Here is a 22,732-nt window from a genome sequence, read left to right as displayed (position 1 = left end):
TTCTGTTTTTAAATAGGCTATTCCTTTAACTGACAGATATCAAATCACAAGAACCATAGATCAAAGGGAGATCGCACACTGCATGCAGAAGGTGCTGGGTTCAAACTCTGGCATTTCCTAGATACTTGCAAACCATTACCTGATCTGTGTGGGCCAATGCTCTGGCTTAGTGTCCTGGCTTTGCATAAGGGAATTTCCTTACTTTAGATTCTGGGGAGATTTTTCAAAAACAGTTTCTGATTGGGCTGATTAAAGGAAGAGTTAGGAGGAATTAAAGACCCTTTTAATGAGTGTGAAAGAGGAGAGGGCAAAATATGCTCTGAAGCTCAACATCAAAAAAATGAAGATCATGGCCACTGGTCCCATCACCTCCTGGCAAATAGAAGGGGAAGAAATGGAGGCAGTGAGAGATTTTACTTTCTTGGGCTCCATGATCACAGCAGATGGTGACAGCAGTCACAAAATTAAAAGACGCCTGCTTCTTGGGAGAAAAGCAGTGACAAACCCAGACAGCATCTTAAAAAGCAGATATATCACCTTGCTGACAAAGGTCCACATTGTTAAAGCTATGGTTTTCCCAGTAGTGATGTATGGAAGTGAGAGCTGGACCATAAAGAAGGCTGATTGCTGAAGAATTGATGCTTTTGAATTATGGTGCTGGAGGAGACTCTTGAGAGTCCCATGGACTGCAAGAAGATCAAACCTATCCATTCTGAAGGAAATCAGCCCTGAGTGCTCACTGGAAGGACAGATCCTGAAGCTGAGGCTCCAATACTTTGGCCACCTCATGAGAAGAGAAGACTCCCTGGGAAAGACCCTGATGTTGGGAAAGATGGAGGGCACAAGGAGAAGGGGATGACAGAGGACGAGATGGTTGGATAGTGTTCTCGAAGCTACGAACATGAGTTTGACCAGACTGCCAGAGGCAGTGGAAGACAGGAGTGCCTGGCGTGCTCTGGTCCATGGGGTCACGAAGAGTTGGACACGACTAAATGACTAAACAACAACAAAGGAAGAACGGAAGATGTGAGATCTCAAGCGGCTAAACCAGAGAATGAAAAAATAGAATTTCTGGATGTTAGCATTATCAGCCTTGGAATCAAGCAACAAGAACCATCTTCTAAGGTTGTGGACTTGTCTGGGGCATATCTCCATATTCCTATTCAACCAGCACACAGAAAATTCCTTCACTTATACAAGTGGATATCATCCACCCCACAGCTGTAGATGTGTGGCTCTGGGTTGCATCCATGCTTCCTTTACTCATAGTAGACACATTGAATTAATTAGCAGGACTAATGTAGGTCCATTGATTTAATTAGGTTTACTCTGAGTAAAACCTGGTTGGATTCAATTCCTTGGTTCTGTACCCGCGATCTATCAGTATTTGGCAACATTATGATTCAACACGAGTTTTCCTCAGGAAGGGCAGGACCTTCACCAAACGCTCTTCTGCCCAAGAGCCCACATTTCTGTAGTCAACATGGAGGAGAGTGATTCTGCACACACCTGTTTCTTATACTCCAGATTAGTTCATCTTGATTCCTATTTGCTCAGTCTTCCGTTGCTGTTGCAGACTCACCCGTGGGAAGAACAAGATGCTGTCAAAGATGCCAAACAGCATAGGCAGAAACTTCCTCACCACCACCCCAGTTTCCGCAGCTTGAATACAAATTTTGTTGCCATCGCTTGTGAAAAGAGATGATTCAGTTGATATTTCAGCTGAAAAGACACAAACTTTGCAAAAAACACACACAAAAACAAACCTCTGTGTCTTGGCAAGACATTGAAATGGAAGAAGGATTACTCTTTCCCAGTATTTCAAAACCCTACCCTTCGTTTGGGGGTTACATGAAACTTCTCTTGCAGTCGCATCAGCAATAATTTATCATGGAGAAACCCCTGAAAGCTTCTCTGCTCAATAATTCTATGTGTGTGGATCAAGTTACAATCGAGGCTCCTTGCCAGATATGTATAGGGAAACTGCCTCTCATCTTCATTTCCCTAGGGTGTCTCAAGCAATATTGCAAGTCTAAATAGTTACCTGCAACATTAAATAACTCACACAATATTAGCTTGTGGCCCTTTGCCCTGGCCTCGTATGGTCACCTTGTCTGCCCTTCAGGCTGCAGAGTTAATAAGCTTGGTTGTCACATTGTTCCAGTGCACAAGGCAACATGCTCTGAAAACAAATAGATGCAATCACACTTGCACTGATTTATTACTTTTGGGCAAGCCGACAAAGAAATACTGTACCACATAATGAAACTCGTTTCTAGTTTGATATTTGCAAGTTTGAAAACTGGAGCTGTGTTTCTCCAGGATAATGGAATGCCTGATGCTCTGCCTTGCTATTGATGACTGCTCTATTCTTTACTTTCCCTAATAAAATAAACAACATTATTTCAGCACACATTCCATCTTCTCTGGTAATAAAAGCAAAACATAAAGGCAGGAATTTGCTGTTGGTATTTCTTCCGTGGGCTGTTTCAGGACTGATATTTTGCAGGTGTGTGTTAATTGTGATGTGTCTTAAAGCAGCATTTATCTCTCTCTCTTGGCAAATACCCCATGTTGGACCCTTGTGCAATCTAAGCCAGAATGCTTGATTAGTCAATCTCTTCCTACCTTGAAATGTAGGTAACATCCACACTCATCTCTTTAAAGCACTGCTATACCATGGCTGTCCAAGTGGTATAGGAGTTCCCAGTGACAGAGCATATACTTTGGCTGCAAAATCTCCCCGGTTCAGCTCTTAGCACTTCCTAGTTAAAAGAATCAGGTTGCAGGTGATGCCTAAGGCTTCAGTCTTGGACAGACCCTGAAGACTGGACAGTACTGGATTAGATGCTTTGTATATTCCCAAGTGAACAGTTGATGGATATCACTTCCCTTTCCTCTGTAAAGGTAAAGGTAAAGGTACCCCTGCCCGAACGGGCCAGTCTTGACAGACTCTGGGGTTTGTGCGCCCATCTCACATCTATTGGCCGGGGGCCAGCGCTGTCCGGAGACACTTCCGGGTCACGTGGCCAGCGTGACAACGCTGCTCTGGCGAGCCAGAGCCGCACACGGAACGCCGTTTACCTTCCCGCTGGTAAGCGGTACCTATTTATCTACTTGCCCCCGGGGGTGCTTTCGAACTGCTAGGTTGGCAGGCGCTGGGACCGAGCAGCGGGAGCGCACCCCGCCGCGGGGATTCGAACCGCCGACCTTTCGATCGGCAAGCCCTAGGCGCTGAGGCTTTAGCCCACAGCGCCACCCGCGACCCACTTCCCTTTCCTCTGTAGTCCCATTTATATATGGATTATCTTGAACATCCCATTATCAGCTGTATTTTTCTGGCCCTGTAAGAAGATGCAGGATTCCCTTGTGATGGAAGCAGAAGCCTTGAAAGGGTAGAGAGTCAGACTTTACCCATAAAACCCTGTGCTCACCAGCTGTAATACTTGCCTGTTCAGTTTTGCCACTACAGGGTGTTGTCATTGCTGCCTCTTCCTACCATTTAATGCCCAATTATACTGCTATTTTGACGCAGGTGGTGGTGTGGGTTAAACCACAGAGCCTAGGACTTGCAGATCAGAAGGTTGGCGGTTCGAAGCCCCGCGATGGGGTGAGCTCCAGTTGCTCGGTCCCTGCTCCTGCTAACCTAGCAGTTCAAAAGCACATCAAAGTGCAAGTAGATAAATAGGTACCACTCCGGTGGGAAGGTAAACGGCATTTCCATGCACTGCTCTGGTTTCGCCAGAAGCGGTTTAGTCATGCTGGCCATGTGACCCGGAAGCTGTACGCCGGTTCCCTCGGCCAATAAAGCGAGATGAGCGCCGCATCCCCAGAGTCGGCCACGACTGGACCTAATGGTCAGGGGTCCCTTTACCTTTATACTGCTATTTATAGCATGGCCCAGGAAGCTTGCTGGACTCCAACTCCCATCCTCCCTAGCTACTATGGTGGATGACCAGTCATGATGATGATGATAATTAATGGTGATGGGCATTGTGTTCCAGCAACACCCATAGGGCGAGAGGTGGCCCATCCCTGCTTTATAGCAATGAAAGGCTATGCACTCACATTTTCTCCTGGACTTAAAGGACTGGGGAGTGGGGAGACAGAGAACACAAGAGTGTTTCAGTCGTATATGTTCTCTTCTGGCTCTTTAAATTGGAAATGACAGGATGGCGAGAGCAGCTGGTTTCACTGCAAGAAAGACCTGGCTCCAAAGCCTGCCTTCTTGTCATCTCATGCAGGCACTATGCTGCTTTTAGCATCAGCATTGCAACTGACACAGCTCTCTCCCCCTCCTTCTATCTGCAGAGCAGCAGTGGTAGACTCAGACAAGTGGGACCAGTTATATCTGCTTAATTTGACTTCCAGGTCTCAAACCTGGAGCAACTTTTCACTTCTGACAAGCACAGCATCCCTTGTCCTGTTCCACTGCCAGTCCATCACCCACCCACTCTCCACTTTCTTTGCTTAGAGACAAAATGAAAGATCACCTGCTCATGAGAAGGTGGGCACCAGAACCTAGGGGGAAAGCCAGGAGACTTAAGCCTTGGCTAGGGGGCTGTTAGAAGGACAGAATGATGCTAGAAGGGCAAATAGAAGCCCATGAGTAGCACTGTTTTTCTAGGGCCTCTTTAGGTCAATGTCCCTGAATACTAGTTGTGCTTAACAGAATGGCATTGTCAAAATGTGATTCTCTCTTTTTCCTTACAACCAGGACAGAGTCCAGCTTCTCCCCTCTTTCTGCCGCCCCTCCATTTCTGCTTTCAGCTTGGAATACAATAGAGATCTGATCTCTTTTTACATAGCTTTCTGCCAGTGTCTGACGTATTTTCTGATGCCAGGCCCATTCACATTGTGAGGTTAGTGCACTAAAACAGCTGAAACAACTTTTATTTGAAGGACTGGCTTGACCTCAAGGACGTGCTGGATGATCAAAGCACGTTTTGATCACCTTTTAGTAGGCTCCTCACGTGTGACTTTCATAAAAACCTAAGCTTTGTGATTAAAATTGAAGACTCTAATTTGTTTCTCTGGACACATGTGACTTGAACTTATGCTAGGCTTTGTCCACACATGGACATTGCAGTTGTACCTATGTAGCTCTTTTCTCTTATGATTTTCTTTTACTAGCATTTGCTGGACTAATTTGATATGAGAGAGAGAGAGGGGGGGGTATGTCCATCCTATGAAAATTTCATCCATTGAGCTCAACAGGAAATAAAATAGGCTGCTTTTCCTTGTTTCAGCTCTTTGTAATAACTTTGCCACTAGAAGGTGTTGCATACTTTTTGTGTTAGGACCCTGCTTGAAGCATTTTTTTAGTTAAATAGTTTAACTCACCCTGTAGAGGGTTTCTTTTTGTTTTACACAGGAGACCTTCAAGCATTTCAGGAACTGATTTGTGTCATTGCCAGGACTTAAGCAAAAGAGTTGGGGACCATCCAGATGCTGCCCGTTCCCATCGTCCTTAATCATTGGCCATGTTGGCTTGGGTTGATGGGAGTTGGAGTCCAGCAACATCTGAAGCTCCACAGGTTCCCCACCCCTGATAAGAGCCTATCTGTGGAGGAGCCATTTGACAAGATGAATGTGATTGGTTGGAGATGCCTTCAGAATAGAAGGGCATCCGAGCAATTTTCAACCCGAGCAATTTTGCTCTGAGGTCATATCCATCTTGCCACATATCTGCTTAAGCTTCCAATTGGCTCTAGCCTGTCCTGAAGCCACAGTCTTGAATTATCATCTTCTTAATTTAGCTTGCATCCAGACCCTCAATGAACTGTCCATGGTCCTAATGACACACTGGTTATCTTGTACTCTTGCCATGCTTTGCTGGTGCCACCCCTATGTGCTTCAGCCTAAAATAGGAGACCTTGTAGTTCACCAATTTCAGTGCTTGCCCTGCATTGTGGAGAACTCAGAGCTTCCTCTGATGTACAGAACCATTTGCTAAGAATTAGGCCAGTGATCAGAGAGCATTTGGGTCCAGTTCACAGCAGGTTCCTATATAACTCTGCAGGGAGTAACACTGGCTGGTTCCTACCACAACCTTGGTTGGCGAAGGGCATGAACTTTTCTTAGGGGAAACTTTGATAGATAGAGCATCTGCTCTGCAATATCAAACAGCGGGGGAAGTCAGTGGGATATAATAATTTTCTAGGCAGAACTATAATGTGTAATGAGCCCTGAGGCTGCTTTCACAAGAGACAATTGAATGGTCTGCACCATAATGTCAAATGGGGCCGGCGTGATGCGTGTTTGTAATGTTAACCTCTTTGCGCCCGTTGTTTTCCAGTGTGCAAAACAGAACAGACACTCGGTGGCAAAATAATAATAATAATCACAGGATGCATGAAAAGACTGTTGTCAGGACCAGCCAACGTTCAAAATAGAGTTTGAGAGCTTCCAAATGACACCAGACGCAGATGTTCAAGCATATTAGATAGCGTCAGGAAAGAAAATGTTCTGTACCTGAAAAGATGCTCTCACCTTCTTCTTGTAGGTCAGCCTGGCACCTCTGTATGTTTCATACTGAAGCTCCCATCGGCCCCAGGCAAGCAGAGCCATGCTGGCTGGAACTGATAAGAGTTATAGTCCAAAACATCAAGTTTGCAAAGGCTGGGAAGGTTATTTCAGTGCCTGAAGTGGTGATGGAAGGTGGTTGGCTAGGTCACTGTCTCTTGGATTTAATGACTTGTCTTACATGGAGTCATGCTTTGATTTATGTAGTGACAGAAGTGCTTCCTTTGTGGGGAGATTAATAGGAGGAGAACATTTGCCTCAGCTTGTTTTCTGGTATTATATCCTAGCAATACATGTTTCTGTACACATCAGATCTTTCACAGGGTCAATTCTGGGATGCTGGTGGAGAAAGCTCTTGTTAAGGATGAGCACCACATCCAGTGTCTTCAGAAATACTGAGATGTCTCCAGCTAAGTCCTGCTCAGAGTTCTGTAGTCATGCTTATTACCTTCAGTGGGTCTACTCTGTGTAGGCCTAACATTGGAAACAACTTACTATGGGAAACATTCAGTCTGCTGTTTTGGAGAGTCCCAGCCTCTCTTAAGTGAAGCTTTCCCCACTGCCCGAAACAGAACTCTATTGTGGTTGGCATAACCACCAACAAATTTGCAAGAGCTGTAACAGATCAGGCAACTAGAAAAAGAACTCTTGTTTCAAGCATGAGTCCTGAGCCCTCCCATCTGGAAGATCTACAGAAGAAATGAGGAAACTGTGGCCCTCCAGATGTTGTTGGAACTAAAGCTCCCTTCATTTTTGACTATTGTGTCATACTGGCTGGGCCTGGTGGGAGTCCAATAACATCTGAAGAACCAGAGGTTCCACATCCCTGATCTACAGGCTGAGCTGCCTAATAATTGTGGATGCCAACACAATGTGAGTGCTTTGTGGCTGCCGGTTAGTTCAAGGTGCTGGTTTTGGTGTATAAAGTCTTCAACAGCTTGGGAGCAGGATACCTGAAAGATCATCTCACTGCTTATATCCTGTAGATGCCATCTTATCAGGAGGTCCGTTCCACACAATCTAGAAATTCGGTCTTTAGCATTGTGGAACTTAGCATTTGGAATTCCCTCCCCCATCTCTGTTGTGTTTTCTGAAGACCTTCCTCTTTCAACAAGTATTTTAGGTAGAGATATTTCCCAGTCTGCATCTGCACTGGAATTGTTTTTTAATGTGTTTTTATTGTTCTGTCACCTCTTGCTTGCTGCCCTGTGTTCCTTTGGGAGGAAGGGCGAAACAAAAATTGACAAACAAACAAACAAACAAACAAACAAACAACAGTGTATTCTGAGAAGGGGGAGCGATGAAGTGGAACAGTTTGCCCTGCCTTTTCCCTAGGATTGTTTTAGAACATGAGCATTTTTAACTGTGTGTGAGAAAGCATCTTTAGTGATGGATATTTATACTGACATATGCTTAAATTTGCAATGTGACTCTCTCAGTTAAACAAGTGCTTCTTTCCTGGGGCTGAAGGTTCCATCCCTTGCTTCTTAGTAGTTGGCAGGGCTGAGGGAGATGTTCTCAAGATTCAGGCATGGAGAAGACTTCTGCTGGAGACCATCAACCTGTCTACTCCAGCCCACCCCAACTGGCCCTCTCCATATGTTGTTGACTCAGTCTCTAAGAGCTCCATTTTCCCTCTAGGACTGCCCAAAGCCAATCAGAATAGGCTAGTGGTTCCCAAACTCCTCCCCTCCCCTTAAAGGTAAAGGGACCCCTGACCATTAGGTCCAGTCGTGACCGACTCTGGGGTTGCGGTGCTCATCTTGCTTTATTGGCCGAGGTAGCCGGCGTACAGCTTCCGGGTCACATGGCCAGCATGACTAAGCTGCTTCTGGCAAACCAGAGCAGCGCACGGAAACATCGGAGCAGTACCTATTTATCTACTTGCACTTTGACGTGCTTTCGAACTGCTAGGTTGGCAGGAGCAGGGACCGACCAACAGGAGCTCACCCTGCCATGGGTATTCGAACCGCTGACCTTCTGATCAGCAAGTCCTAGGCTCTGTGGTTTAACCCACAGCGCCACCCGCGTCCAACCCCTCCCCTTAGCCCACTTGAAAATTGCTGAGGGTCTTGCCAGACCACTGAATGGTATTTCTGCCCACTGCAGCAATGGCAATGTGCTGCCCTAGATGCTGTAGAATGTTTAATTTTAATTTTATGGCTTCTTTGGTTTCTTTTTTAAAAATAGTATGACCATTTGAATTCTATAGAACCCCATAGAGCGAGTAGGATACTCTGTGAAGATACATAGCATCAGTAAAGACGTCAAACATCTTCCTTTCCCCGCCTGCCCCTGGAGCACCATAGGTAGGCGCTTCGCTTTCTCATGTGTTGTGAAGCATTGCATCTGCAGCGTTTCCTATTCTGTACTTGATGGTATCTTTTTATATTCTTTTTTTTTTTAGAGTAGTAATTCTTTCTGGAGAGAAGCTTCTAAAAACATTTTTAACGGCTTTGTGTCTCTCTCTGTCTCTCTGTCTCATCGTGTTCCTTCTGTTTTCCCTTAATACCAGACAGATTGGCTATGGACTGTTTAAAAGTTAAATAGGTAATTAAGGCGGGCACGCTCCGTCTGTCTTTGTATGCAGGCGCCGTGCAAACACAGAGGGGAAGGGGTCTCCAGATAGTTTCTGTAAAAGCAGCTCGATGACATACGGTATCTGTGCCTTCATAAGAGGGAAGCTTAGGAACCTTCCAGAACCTTAGCCCGTGTCAGGGAGCAGTGGTGGCTGGATACAGGAGAAGCGGGGTTGGAGATGGACTTGGAAGAAGGTATCAGTGACCCGGGGGAGCCTGTAACAGCCAGGAGGTGAGAGTCAGAGTCAGGGGAAGCTGCTGAATTAGTGAAGAACAGGTGCAGGAGGTGGGAGAGATACGTCAGGCTGGTGTAGAGCAGGCATAGGCAAACTCCGGCCCTCCAGATGTTTGGGACTACAGTTCCCATCATCCCTGACCACTGGTCCTGTTAGCTAGGGATGATGGGAATTGTAGTCCCAAACATCTGGAGGGCCAGAGTTTGCCTATGCCTGGTGTAGAGTCAAGGGCTTCCACACCCCCTCCTCCTTCTGCTGCCTTCACTGTCTCCCAGAACCAAAAGAGGAGTGATGTGGGAGGAGCAGAAACAGGTTACATGCAGACTGGGTCTACACCTGCTTGCATCCAGCTCCGATGGGGGAGATATATAAGATGTGGTAGAGAGCAGGCTCCTGCCAACCTAGCAGTTCAAAAGCACACCAGAGCAAGTAGATAAATAGGTACCGTGGCAGTGGGAAGGTAAACAGCGTTTCCATGCACTCTGGCTTCTGTCACAGTGTCCTGTTGCACCAGAAGCGGCTTAGTCTTGCTGGCCACATGACCCGGAAAGCTGTCTGCGGACGAACACCGACTCCCTCAGCCTGAAAGCGAGATGAGCGCCGCAACCCCATAGTCGCCTTTGACTGGACTTAACCGTCCAGGGGTCCTTGACCTTTACCTAGAGAGCAGGGCCTTTGTGTTATGGCAACTGCCTCATCAAGTGCACACCTTGGAGTGAATTTGACCTCCCGAGTGTACAGTGGTACCTCGGGTTAAGTACTTAATTCATTCCGGAGGTCTGTACCTGAAACTGTTCTTAACCTGAAGCACTACTTTAGCTAATGGGGCCTCCTGCTGCGGCCGCGCCGCCGGAGCCCGATTTCTGTTCTTATCCTGAAGCAAAGTTCTTAACCTGAAGCACTATTTCTAGGTTAGCGGAGTCTGTAACCTGAAGCGTATGTAACCTGAAGTGTATGTAACCCGAGGTACCACTGTATTACTCTGGGCTGTTGGTGTTGGCATTAGGCCATCACCGTTTTAGAACAAATGGGGAGAGTTGGGAAAGATGAAGTAATGCACCATGAAGTGTACATGCACCATGTAGATCAGGCCTGGAGAAGTTCAGGCCCAGGAGTTGGACATGCTCCCCAACCTCTTTATCTGGCCACTGGGGCTCCCACCCAGCCACTACGCTTCTGAATACCAGCAGCTTAATCCATCCCTGCCTAACGTGAATGGCAAAGGTCCATCAGCGTCGTTGAACACAAGTACGCCACCACAATTAGAGGAGTTAGAAGAGACCGTAACGGAAGAGTGCCTGCTTTGTACACAGAACGTCCTAGGGTTCAATCCCTGGCATTTACAGTTTAAAGAAGTTTTAACATTTGCTAGTTCTTTAATACCAAAAAGTCTCAATGTGACTTAACAAGATAAAACAAACAGATATAATTCAATTTAAAACTCTTTTTTTTTTGAAAGCACAAAATATGATACAAAATACCTAAAATGCTCATCTGATAGCACAATACGGACAGGTCCCACTCCACCCAACTCAAAGACCAGCAGCACTGTAGAGGCCAGCTTAAGTTACCAAAGGTCTGAGTGAATAGCAGTGTCTTTTCTTGGTGTGTAAGCACCAATAATGATGCCCCCTGGTGCGTTTCCCTGGAGAGAGCATTCTGCAGGTAGGGAGCATCACTGAAAAGACCTGTTCTTGTGTGGCCCCTTTTCATGCCTTCCTTGGGTGGGGCACCCAGTGAGGGGCTCTGACGAATACCACAGTGTCTGGGGTGGTTCCTTTCGGGAGGTAATGAGTAGCAGGTAATAAGAGCTGCTGTCTCCCTGAAACCCGGGGAAGCCACTGGCAGGGATGAGAAACTGGTTTGTATCCAATAGTAGTTCAGCCCATAGAAGACCCACTGAAATAATAGACATGGCTAACTCAGGCCCATGAATTTAATTTAGCTGAATACAACCCAATACTGGGCTGGATGGACAAAAGTCTGACCTGATAGAAGGCAGATTTCTGTCTTCCTTAAAATCTTTGGCCTTTGATTTACTTTCCCTACTGAAGTCTTCCCTGGAGAAGCACTACTGTGCTGAACATCACAGCTTGAAGAGCAAGCCCAGGGCCCTGAAAGCACAACATGGGTCCAGGATGGAATGGGGAGTGAGATGGGGGGGAAGCCATCTTCTTAAAGCAGTTACCTTGCAGATGCACCTCAGGCAGAACGTGGCACCATGATAAAAGAGGAAGGAACAGAATTGGCAATCAAAGGCTGGGCCCCATAATAATCAAGGGCGCTTATGAGCCAAAACAATGGCCTGGTGGGAGGAAGGAATTGATTGCCGTGGCAGGAGGTCTTTGCTGCCTTCCTCTCTGAACTGGTGACAACTGCTAACTAGTGCTGGAGAAGAGGAGCTTTGGATTATTGCCCTGTTAAACCTGTTTGCTGCCTTCCATCCCACTTGAGGTCTATAAAAAAGCTTGTGCACAGCTGTTTAAGAGAGAAGGTACAAATCAAGAAGACCCTGAATCTAAGAAGAGCCCTGCTTAATAATAATAATAATAATAATAATAATAATAATAATAATAATAATAATAATAATAATTAGTTGTACCCCTCCCATCTGGCTGGGTTTCCCCAGCCACTCTGGGCGGCTTCCACAAAGACCAAAAATACACTAAGATGTCACACATTAAAAACTTCCCTGAACAGGGCTGCCTTAAGATGTCTTCTGAATGTCAGGTAGTTGTTTATCTCTTTGACATCTGATGGGAGGGCGTTCCACAGGGCGGGCGCCACTACCGAGAAGGCCCTCTGCCTGGTTCCCTGTAGCTTTGCTTCTCGCAATGAGGGAACCGCCAGAAGGCCCTCGGCGCTGGACCTCAGCGTCCGGGCAGAACGATGGGGGTGGAGACACTCCTTCAGGTATACTGGGCCAAGGCCATTTAGGGCTTGAAAGGTCAGCACCAACACTTTGGATTGTGCTTCGAAACGTACTGGGAGCCAATGTAGGTCTTTCAAGACCGGTGTTATGTGGTCTCGGCGGCCGCCCCCAGTCACCAGTCTAGCTGCCGCATTCTGGATTAGTTGTAGTTTCCAGGTCACCTTCAAAGGTAGCCCCACGTAGAGCGCATTGCAGTAGTCCAAGCGGGAGATAACTAGCGCATGCACCACTCTGGCAAGACAGTCTGCGGGCAGGTAGGGTCTCAGCCAAAGAGACCCACCTAGTCCAGCATTCTACTCTCACCGTGGCCAACCAGGTCCCCAGGAGTAACCAGCAAGCAGCAGCACTCACCCCACCTGGGATTCCCAACAATTGGCATTCAGAAGTCATACCACCTCTGACAGTGGACACTGAACATGGCCGCTTCCTGACCCAGCAGGACTCTTCTCATGTTAGATGCGGCCTTTAAACCCATGTATTTTCTATTTGTGCATCCATTAAAAAAAAACCAAAAACTAAAGTTTTCTTGGTTTACAAAGGTATGCACAATGTCTCTTTTTTCAAGTTCCATTTTCCATAGGTCAGTTTCATTTGTTGAGACATTAGGAAGCAAAAAGGGGGAAGAGGTGGAGGGGGCCATGGTGGGTGGGGGTGGGGCCAGGAGGTGATATTTCTATTTTGCTTAATGTAGGTGTGGGGTTTAGTGTCGGCGTCGTTTGTGCGGGTTCTCTTTGCTATTCACTTGTGTTCCTTTGGTGGTGAGAGAAATTGTGGTTGGCCTTGGGTGCGGTTGCTTGTTTGTGATTGGTTGTGTTGAGCTTTGTTTTCGTGTGTGAGCGGGGTGGGTGGGTGTTTTTGAATCAGGTTAGCCATATTGATCCATATGCTGTTGGTGGATTCTTGTCGTTGTCTTGTTGGGCTGTGTATGTGATGAAGGGGAGCCAATTGTGCATCCATTTTGAGGTTGTTAAAACCTACAGTTTGTTTTATTTATTTTATTTTATAAATCGCTCTTCATTGAATATTTCGATATCGGAGTGGGGAACAATGAAATAAAATGATAATGCAAATGTACAAACAATTGCAGAATCCATAAAAGCAAATCCAATAAACAAATTAACAGCTCCATTGTAAAACGAAGAAAGCCAGGAAAGGCAACAATTAGGATATCGCCATAATAAATTGCACATGGGATTATTCAGGAGAATAATGTCTCAGGTTTGCTTAAGCATTAATGTTTGGATGCTCCCTAACATCAGGTGCAGGGAGGGCAGCACAGTGCAGATGCAACAGCAGGGAGCAGCGGATTGGCTTTTTTGGTGTGTTTGCACTGCACTGATCTTCCCGCTAGCTCACCTCTCCTCCTCCCAGTAAGCAGCAGTGACTCACCTGCTGGGAAAGGGAGAGGTTAAAAATTACTCTCTGAATGGTTTCAATAGCTGTTTTTCACTATTTTATTGCTAATTTTATTGTTTTATTCTCTTTGTAAACTGATTTCAGGTTATTTTTCTTTCTTGCAATCAGCAGTCTGTAGATTTCATGAAAGAAATAAAGAAAACCCACTTATGATTCCCAGCCGCTGCCCCTGACAGTGGAGGCAGAACATTTCCCTTGTGGCTAGTAGCCATTATTATCCTCCATGAAAGCCTTGCATCTGTCCAAGAGAGAAAAGTCCAGAAGGGAAATACACTGAGGTTTCTTTCTCCTCCTCCTTCTCCTCCTTTTCCTTCTCTTGCATTTTTTTTTGGGGGGGGGGAGTTGGAGGGCTCAGGGTTGGATGTTGACAGGTTCCCCCCTCCTGCTTCCTAGACCATATGGTAGTAGTGTGATTTGATAGATAAAACACAGGGTTTCTTTTTAAAAAAATGAAACACAAAAGAAGAACATATTCATTTTAAAGCTTTTTACTTATTTTTTCCCCCATATAACATTTGTTTCCATGGAAGCAGATCTGGCCACTAACAGTGCGAATGCTATTCAGCTGCTTGTAACTGCTCCCATTGGGGAGGGGGGCTGGGGGGAGAAAGAGAAAATGGGGGGTGACAATTCTGGTTGGCAGTAAATCTAATTTCTGTCGAGTGCATTGTGCGCATTTTCTTAATTTCAGCAGGTTGTGCTCAACTTGAGTCCTGCTCAGAGGAGATCCATTGAAATTAACGAACCTTTGTTGCTATTGGCATTTTATTATCCACCCTTTGCCCTTAGGTCCCAGTGTGGGTTACAGTATTAAAGCACAATATGTTCTTTATAGTGGACGAGCTGGGATAGCTCAGTTAGTAAAGTATGAGACCCTTAATCTCCAGGTTATGGGTTTGAGCCCCACGTCGGACAAAAGATTTCTCTGATTAAAAACAATTTAAGACAACTTACAATCATAAAAATAAGGTGGGTCCTAAAATCATACACCTCAGGTGTCAAAAGCCAGGGTGAAAAAATGTATCCTCAGCATTCTTCAGAAGCTGTATAGTGAGGGGGCCAGATGAACCGTGATGGGGAGTTCAATAGTAATGTCCATTAACTTCAATGGGTCTCCTCTATATAGGACTAGCATTGAATGCCAATCACCAACATTTTCTTTTAAGTGAGTATGAAGGGAGACCAGGTTTCATCAAAGGTATTTTCCTTTATAACCCCTGGTTATTCTTTTCATACGCAGGAGAAAAAGAAAGTAAAGCTCTCCCACCATGTCTCACAAACATGTCTGTGGAGAACCTATATGGACTCCCAATGTTTTAAGACCATGTAAAATAATGCCATAAACTTAATGCTATGTTCTTTTCTCTGAGCCAGTGTGGTGTAGTGGTTAAGAGCGATAGACTCGTAATCTGGGGAACCGTGTTCGCGTCTCCGCTCCTCCACATGCAGCTGCTGGGTGACCTTGGGCTAGTCACACTTCTCTGAAGTCTCTCAGCCTCACTCACCTCACAGAGTGTTTGTTGTGGGGGAGGAAGGGAAAGGAGATTGTTAGCCGCTTTGGGACTCCTTAAGGGGAGTGAAAGGCGGGATATCAAGTCCAAACTCCTCCTCCTCCTCTTCCACCTCCTCCTCTTCTTCTTCTTCTGTGGAGACTGTATTGTATAATGGGAGAGAGGGGGTATGAAGGACAGAGCTGGAGTGAACTATCACGTGAAAAACAATGTAGAAAAAGAGTCTTGGATAAATGGGGTCATTTTGAGTATCTTCAGATACTTGACCTCAATTCTTCAGTTCCATTTCATTCCTGGCATGCATCCCAATTTTCCTGCCCAAAGGGAATCCCAAAGTGGTGAAACCCCAAAACAGGAAGCAGCTCAGTTAGCACCAAAATATTGGAAAATAAGTCAATTCATGCCAGTACAGGCTCACTGATAGAATAAATCTTTTGAATCTCCTCCTGCTCTGAATGTCTCCTGCCCACATCGCCACATTTGGTCTCCTTTGAGCAGTGATGGGAGCAGTGCAGATCTCTGCAGGACAGCACTCATAGGACAGCCAGCTTGTTCCTAGAAGTTAGCTTAAAACGATAATGCTCATGTCTAACAGGATGCCGAATCACAGATGTGATATTTTGCATAGAAAATAAAACCTGCTTCGAACCCACTTTGAGCAAGACCTTGCTTGCTTCGGTCCAAGGCAGAATCCTACTTTGGTTTTCCAAAACTTTGGATGTCTCCTCATCAAGAGCTGTTGCTGTCGGCATGAGCAGAGACTGTTGTGAAGGCATGCGTTGGGATGGCTACCATTAATGGAATTTGTAGAATCAGAGAGTTGGAAGGGACCCTGAGGATCATCTAGTCCAACCCCCTGCAATGCAGGAATATGCAGTTGTCCCTTATGGGGAGCTGCACCCCAGAAAGCAGCTGCCCCCCCTTAAAAGACCCTGTTGTCTGAAGGGTCTATTGTGCAGCATGTGCCTTCATTTTCTTCCTGGTGAGTTAGCTTAGGATCGCAACCTAAAGCTTGGAACTGCATGTGTAACTGTGGGTAAGCTCAACTGAACAAACTGGGATGCTCTTCTGAGTTGAGTGTCCATGGGGTTGTTCTGCCAGTGTATTGGTCTGCAGTGAAGACTATTTACAGAAAGCAATGTTGGTTTCATGTTGACAAAGGAAGTAGGAACCCACTCTGCACATCAGCACACCTCTGCTAGTAATCCGGTTTCACAAAGCTTGTGTCTGGCTCTTATTGGGACGCTGGTTTTCCCCTTTAGAAATTCCGTGTTGCTTTTCCTACCTTTCTATCTTCAAGGGGCAGGAGGACAGATTTTTAAAGACTGGTTTTATTCCAAAGAACGGGCAAGTGGCTTCTCCCTAGGCCACTGTTGAGGTTGTTTTATGAATTTACCAGCAGGAGGAGCTACTATACTGATGAAATGCTCAGGGATAAAAGCTAAAGGGAGAGATGAGGGCACATGTGAACGTTGAGTTCTTGCTCTTTTAAAAGGAAAAAGAAAAGAAGGGGGGAGAGAGATAATTAGTTTTACATCAGGGTTCCTGGCCTCTGTCTTTCCATTATACCTGACAGAGGGTATACCTGGCCACAACTGAAAAGTAGGCCCGCAACTGCATAATTAATACGAATGCAGAGTTTTAACACAAGCCCTACCTTTGCAGTCTCATTCAGCAGCTGCAGAACTGACCTCCCCTTTTTCATTTGGAGTCACTTCAAAGATGGACCATGAGTTCAGGTGATAGGGAATGAAGTGTGGTGCACCTCACATGAGAGTGAAGCTTTGCACATGAGAGTGAAGCTTCAACTTTAAGAACAGGCCACCGTTCTGCATTGCAAGAAACTCAGGGAAGCATGGTTTGTTCTATCAAAAGTTTACTAAAAGAAACCATGGTTTCAGATTCTGGTTAGCGTAGGTTAGAACAAGCTATACTTCTCTGGGTTCGCAATGTAACACAGAACTGTGATCTGTTCTTTTCTCACACTCCTCATTCATGGGGAATACACAAGCCCTAGACTTTGTGTGGTCCATTCCTGATCACCTGAACCAGCCTTCCCCCATCTTGGACGCTCCAGATGCTTTGGACTACAACTCCCATCAGCCCCAGCTAGCAGGAACAATGGTCAGGATTGTGGGGAGATGTAGTCCAAAAATCTAGAGAGCACCATGTTGGGAAAAGGCTGATCTAAACTACGGTTCAGGTGAAGTCAAAGCATTGCAGAGTAAATTAATATTGTAGTCAGAGCAGAGCCATCAGCCAAGCATAACAGGTGAGGAGGGTCCTAATTCCTACCCAACTCTAATTTGTAAGTAAGAAGGAGGTCTTTATTCAGAGAAGTAATAGTATAGACAGGGCAGGAGACACCGTGCTCAGGAGGCATGAGGCAGGAGTCCTGGAGCAGGGTAAGAAGTTCAGAACTGGCAGAAGTGATGAAAATGTCTCAACAAGTTTCCTTACCCCTCCTGCCAAGCTTTTAAGGTGGCATTTTTGAAACACTCTCGCTTTGTGGGAATATTAATACAGTGGTACCTCGGGTTACAGATGCTTCAGGTTACAGACGCTTCAGGTTACAGACTGTACTAACCCAGAGATAGTATCTCGGGTTAAGAACTTTGCTTCAGGATGAGAACAGAAATTGTGCGGCGGTGGCGCAGCGGCAGTGGGAGGCCCCATTAGCTAAAGTGGTACCTCAGGTTAAGAACAGTTTCAGGTTAAGAACGGACCTCCAGAATGAATTAAGTTCTTAACCTGAGGTACCACTGTACTGTAAGCAGAAGCTCCGTCGGGTCCCATCTGCAAGAGCCACACCTCATTCTAGAAAAGAAGGCCGTTGGCTTAGTTGCTGCATTATTCTGCTCAGCCTCCTTGCCCCAGGCTGATTAAAGCCCTCCCCAGCCTCTGCTGAGGCTCTTTGGTCTACAAGAAGGTCAGAGGGGAGAGCAGGCATCTCCGCTCCCCCTTCCCAAGCGCCAGAAATCAGTGTGGAAGGGGAAGATGCCCCCCCTCCAACCCAGATTCCCACCATCACCCTTTTCCTTCCTACTCATGCATCAGAGCCTGCCAACCCAAGCCTGATCCAGGGCGAGACCATGATATTTTGGCACCTGAGGCGAACCACTGGGAAGAAGGGGCAATCAAATCAACTTTACCCGATGCTTGAACTGGGAATTGAAGGCAGATGCAGAGCCCAGGAAACCCAGGAGGGCAGCCCCTGCCATTTCTTCCTTAGGGGGTAGGAAAACAGCTGCTGCTGGGAGACCAGTAGTTTCTCCAGTTCACCAGAAGGCTGCTGTGCAGGCAGCACTGAGGCAGGGTGCTGAGGAAGCAGCAGATCTGGCCCCAGTAAGTGTTCTGCATCCGCTACTGGTGCTGTTCTTTGGAGGCCAGATCTGCTGCCCTCCACACAGTGGATCCTGCTGCCTAAGGTGGTCACTTCACCTTGCCTCATGGGATGGGATGGCCCTTGGGTTCATGCAGTGGTCTTCACTTAGCATAAGCATATCCCAAGAGTATTCCAAGGATGCCCCTGTTTTCATCCATGAAATGTATGGGAGGATGGAATGGGGGCTATCAAAGCGCATATTGAAATCAGCTGTGGGAAAGCGCCAGACTACACATTACATTGTTTTGCGTTGAGTGCAAGATTCTGTTTTATTTTTTAATTCAACTGGAACTCCATCCACCCATGCAAATAGCAGGTGCAGGGCTGTTGATGGTCTATCTCAGAACCATAGCACGGGGCAAAGGGTTAACACCCCCTCAAAACCTCCCCCAAGGTCACGATTCAGAGTTGCTCCTCCATCACCACTACCCTGGCACTGGCTGTTCGTGGGGAGAAAATCCTTGCAAATCATGCAATTAGCAGTAAAGTGTTCCTTGGTCCACTGAGAGCTGGGGCAGACTCTTAAAGAGGGCATCCTGTCAAGTGTTCCGTGCAGTGTGAAGTCTATGCTTTCTGATGAGATGTCACAGCAGAGCAAGCTACACTCCTCCCCCCCCCCGCCATCACAAAATTATTTTTATAGCAGCAGCTGCAGCGCACATAGTTTGTGCCCCAACATTATTTACTGGGATCCTGCAGAGTCAGGTTGGTAGCACTGCTGCATTTCAGAATTGGTGATGGGTGGGAGACTCACCAAGCCCTGGAAGTCTGAGAGCAGAGATTCATTTGCCTTAAGCAACTGCCAGGCAGGGTGCAATTTCCTCCCCCCAGCCTGATTTTTATTGAAAGGCAAGCAAAGCAATAAAAGTGGTAATTTGTAAAGCTTGCTATTACACAAGAGGGACTGGTTTCTACTTAAAAGTATTGTGATGGATGTGAATTTCCTGTATTTTTCTTTGATGTTTATGTGCTTCCTGGTTGTTCAGGAGGAAAACACTCGGTGCTTTAGTGGTTGCTAGTTAAAAATACGGTATGATTAAGGTGTTCCCATAGAACGTTAATTCTGATCTTTCTTTCTTTCTTTTAACCCTGAGTGGTTTTTATTGTGTATTCTTTTGGAAGCAGAGATGGAAATTTTCAATGATAAGTGTAGATGAGATTACAAGTAAAAAAAGGTATTGGACCCCTGGATGGTTAAGTCCAGTCAAAGGTGACTATGGGGTGTGGTGCTCATCTCGCTTTCAGGCCAAGGGAGCTGGCATTTGTCCACAGACAGCTTTCCGGGTCATGTGGCCAGCATGACTAAACCACTTCTGGCGCAACGGAACACCGTGACAGAAGCCAGAGTGCACTGAAATGCTGTTTACCTTCCCGCCACAGTGGTACCTATTTATCTACTTGCACTGGCATGTTTTCAAACTGCTAGGTTGGCAGGAGCTGGGACAGCAACAGGAGCTCACCCCATCGCGGGGATTAGAACCGCCGACCTTGCGACCGGCAAGCCCAAAAGGCTCAGTGGTTTAGACCACAGCGCCACCCATGTCCCTAGATGGAATTGCATCAGAGTGCTGCCACCCCAACTTCTAAAGATTTGTGCTTGGCACATCTGCCAGTGATGCTGACTTTGCAGCGCCTGGCATCACGTCATGTCTTGTGCCAAACCTCAGTCAACAGTATGTATCACCCTGAACTAGGCTTGCTGTACTGAGGATGAAACAGCTCCTAAAGACCTGGTCTCTAAGCAAAGAGATCAGGGCTTTCAGAGCCACACACTTCACCTTGTATGCCTTCCCTTTAACGTCTCTTAGTTTGAGGCATTAGGTGAAAGCTTCCTGCCACCCTGCAAGCCTTTGATTGCTCTTGATTACCACCACTTTTCGAGTCATCGTTGTGACGCTGTTAACTGTCTGCTTGGCGTTGGATCAATGTACCATTTAAAAAGTTTTGTGGGGGTTTTTTGCATTGATTCTAGATAGATTGCTGTGGTCATTAATTTAACGCAGTGGTGGCAAACTGCTGGCTCACGGATTGCACTGGCCTTCAAGCCAAGGCACCAGTGCCAGGCAACGTTGCACTGTCTCCATTCTTTGGATTAATTGTCTGAAAGGTTCTCCTCCCCATTATAGGGCTGGGCAGAGAGGAAGCTCCGCCAGCTTTTGAGCCATGCCCACCTTTGAGCCAAACCCATCATCAACATGCCATCTTCAGAGGAGCTGTAACCAGGCAACAGAGCCCCAAGGCCAAAAAGGGTTGGTCACCTCCATTTTAATGTGGGTGTGGCAGCACCTGGAGAAGGGTGCTGATGTGTGGCTGCATTTTAAGTTGCGCTCCACCCCACATAACCTTTGGGGAGTTTGGTAGGGTTCAAAATGATGTCCGTGCATGCGTGCATGCGTCTGTGCGTGCTCATGAGGCATAAAATACTCTTGTGGAGCCCACTGAGAAAACAAAGAAAAGTACAACCTTATTCCTTTTATACTGTAGTTTTCGGAGGAGTCTGTAGCCTGTGAGTGACTGCTGGGTAAGCAATATTTTTTCCAATAATTGTTTGTAGTAGACAAGTAAGTTCCTTTCAAGCAATTCATTCATGAAAGTCGGTCTATTGCAGGTCAGAATAGACTGTGAAGCTCCTCAAGTATTACTAACATGTATCATTGTGCATCAATACATCGGTCCATCATTAGCACAACGTTCATCAGAGCACCATCAGTTTCTTGTATTGTCTATCACTTCTGGTGGTTTAGTGTGGCCTCCAAATTCCAGGCCATGGAGTTTTGCATTTTTTTGTATTATTGTGTTTGCAAGAACATAATGGTGTACTTGATTAATCCATTCCCTAGGTCACTATGTGAGTAGTGTACAGATCCAGTAAACTAATTGTAGATATGGATAATACACACATCAGCACATACATTTGTGTTCTGATATCTGCTTTCCCCACGTACCGGGGTGGGTGGGAATACAGGTTTGTTTAATGCACAGTATGAACTTGTCCGTGGCTTGTCCCCCCCCCCTTTCCTGTTCTAGTGATTTCCAACCCACGGGAGATTCTGCAAGCAAAAGCAACAGGCCACGCGGGACGACCCGGTTTCCAAGGCTGTCTCGGAGCCATCAAAGAGACCCACGGAACCCAGAGCCTCAGAGTGGTGACCTTTGACTTTTTGGATAATTAGGACCAACTAGCACCGTGTACTTTAAGCTGCCTTTTGATTTGGTTCTGTCCTGTGCAGTTGACGACACAAGCCTGTGGGCAGAAAGAAAAGACAACAGCACTGAATTTATAGCCAGAAGGGGAACCATCTGCCGTAAGGGTCCCTATTCTGATTAAACAGGTCACAGTTGAGGTGGCCGCCATTTTCCAAAACAATCGGAGGCCTTTTGGCCCAGGACTAAAAATAAATGAATAGGATTGGTTCATATTTTCTTTGGCTTCTCAAGAGTCACACACTAGCCCCTTTCATATATTGGTGTTTATGTAGTTTTGATGCGATCGCTCTGCATTCAGATCCTCAAAGGAATGTCATAAGGCTTGTGGATTCACTGGGATGCCATTTTCCAGCAGTACAATTGCAGCTGGAACTATTGGGGTATTTATTTTATTTTCTGCCTCATTTCTACCCCCTCCCCCCCAATCAAGCAACTGTTCCTTGGGCAAAAATGGAACTGGAGTGTTGGAACCCGGTTGATGTTTCTGGTCAGATCCTCTGGCATATGACAAATGAACGTGTGGCACCATTGATTCCTCAAGCAAAATATCTATGATTTAAGGGGAGGTGGGCCGCACTGAAACTAGGAATCTGCTAGTGGCAGTGGGTGAGATCAAGGGCAACAGACGAGTGTGGTGGGGAGGGCATTTTTACAGAAGACGAGAGAGTTTCCCAGCGATTTGCCTGAACTCCCATTATTGGTTTCTTGGTGGCATGTTATTATTAAAAGTAGTAATAATCTCGGTGCCAAAATAAGTAGGCGCTTGAGGCTATTCTTTCCACCGCTTCCTGCTTAAGGCACATGAAGCGACGCTGCTGAGGGCTTCCAAATGCAAGCGCCTCTGTTGCTTGTCACTTTTCGCTGAAATGTTTTCGGGTAAGGATGTGGCATGGACAGCTGAAAGGGAAGCTGTTGTGAAGACTGATCGGAATCCTAATACG

At 46.2% G+C, this 22,732-nt stretch overlaps 1 protein-coding gene across 3 annotated transcripts in view; it reads left to right on the top strand.

Annotated features, from left to right (window-relative positions):
* The window catches only part of SNX29 (sorting nexin 29), a 223,021-nt gene extending 201,018 nt beyond the window's left edge, over positions 1-22,003 (top strand). The window contains exons 21-22 of one of the 3 annotated variants that reach the window (XM_082200072.1): positions 21,069-21,105; positions 21,612-21,723. In XM_082200072.1, coding sequence (XP_082056198.1) covers positions 21,069-21,087 — 19 coding nt within the window. In that variant the 3' untranslated portion in view covers positions 21,088-21,105; positions 21,612-21,723. Of the gene's footprint in view, positions 1-8,737; positions 8,763-21,068; positions 21,106-21,611 lie in introns of those variants that run through there. The other 2 variants (XM_082200070.1, XM_082200073.1) reach the window with 2 other exon arrangements.
* Positions 22,004-22,732: the final 729 nt, after the last annotated feature.

The sequence above is a fragment of the Podarcis vaucheri genome (assembly GCF_965113315.1).
Source record: "Podarcis vaucheri genome assembly, chromosome: 14".
In the NCBI taxonomy this organism is placed as follows: domain Eukaryota; kingdom Metazoa; phylum Chordata; class Lepidosauria; order Squamata; family Lacertidae; genus Podarcis; species Podarcis vaucheri.
This window is presented reverse-complemented; position numbering and strand designations above follow the sequence as displayed.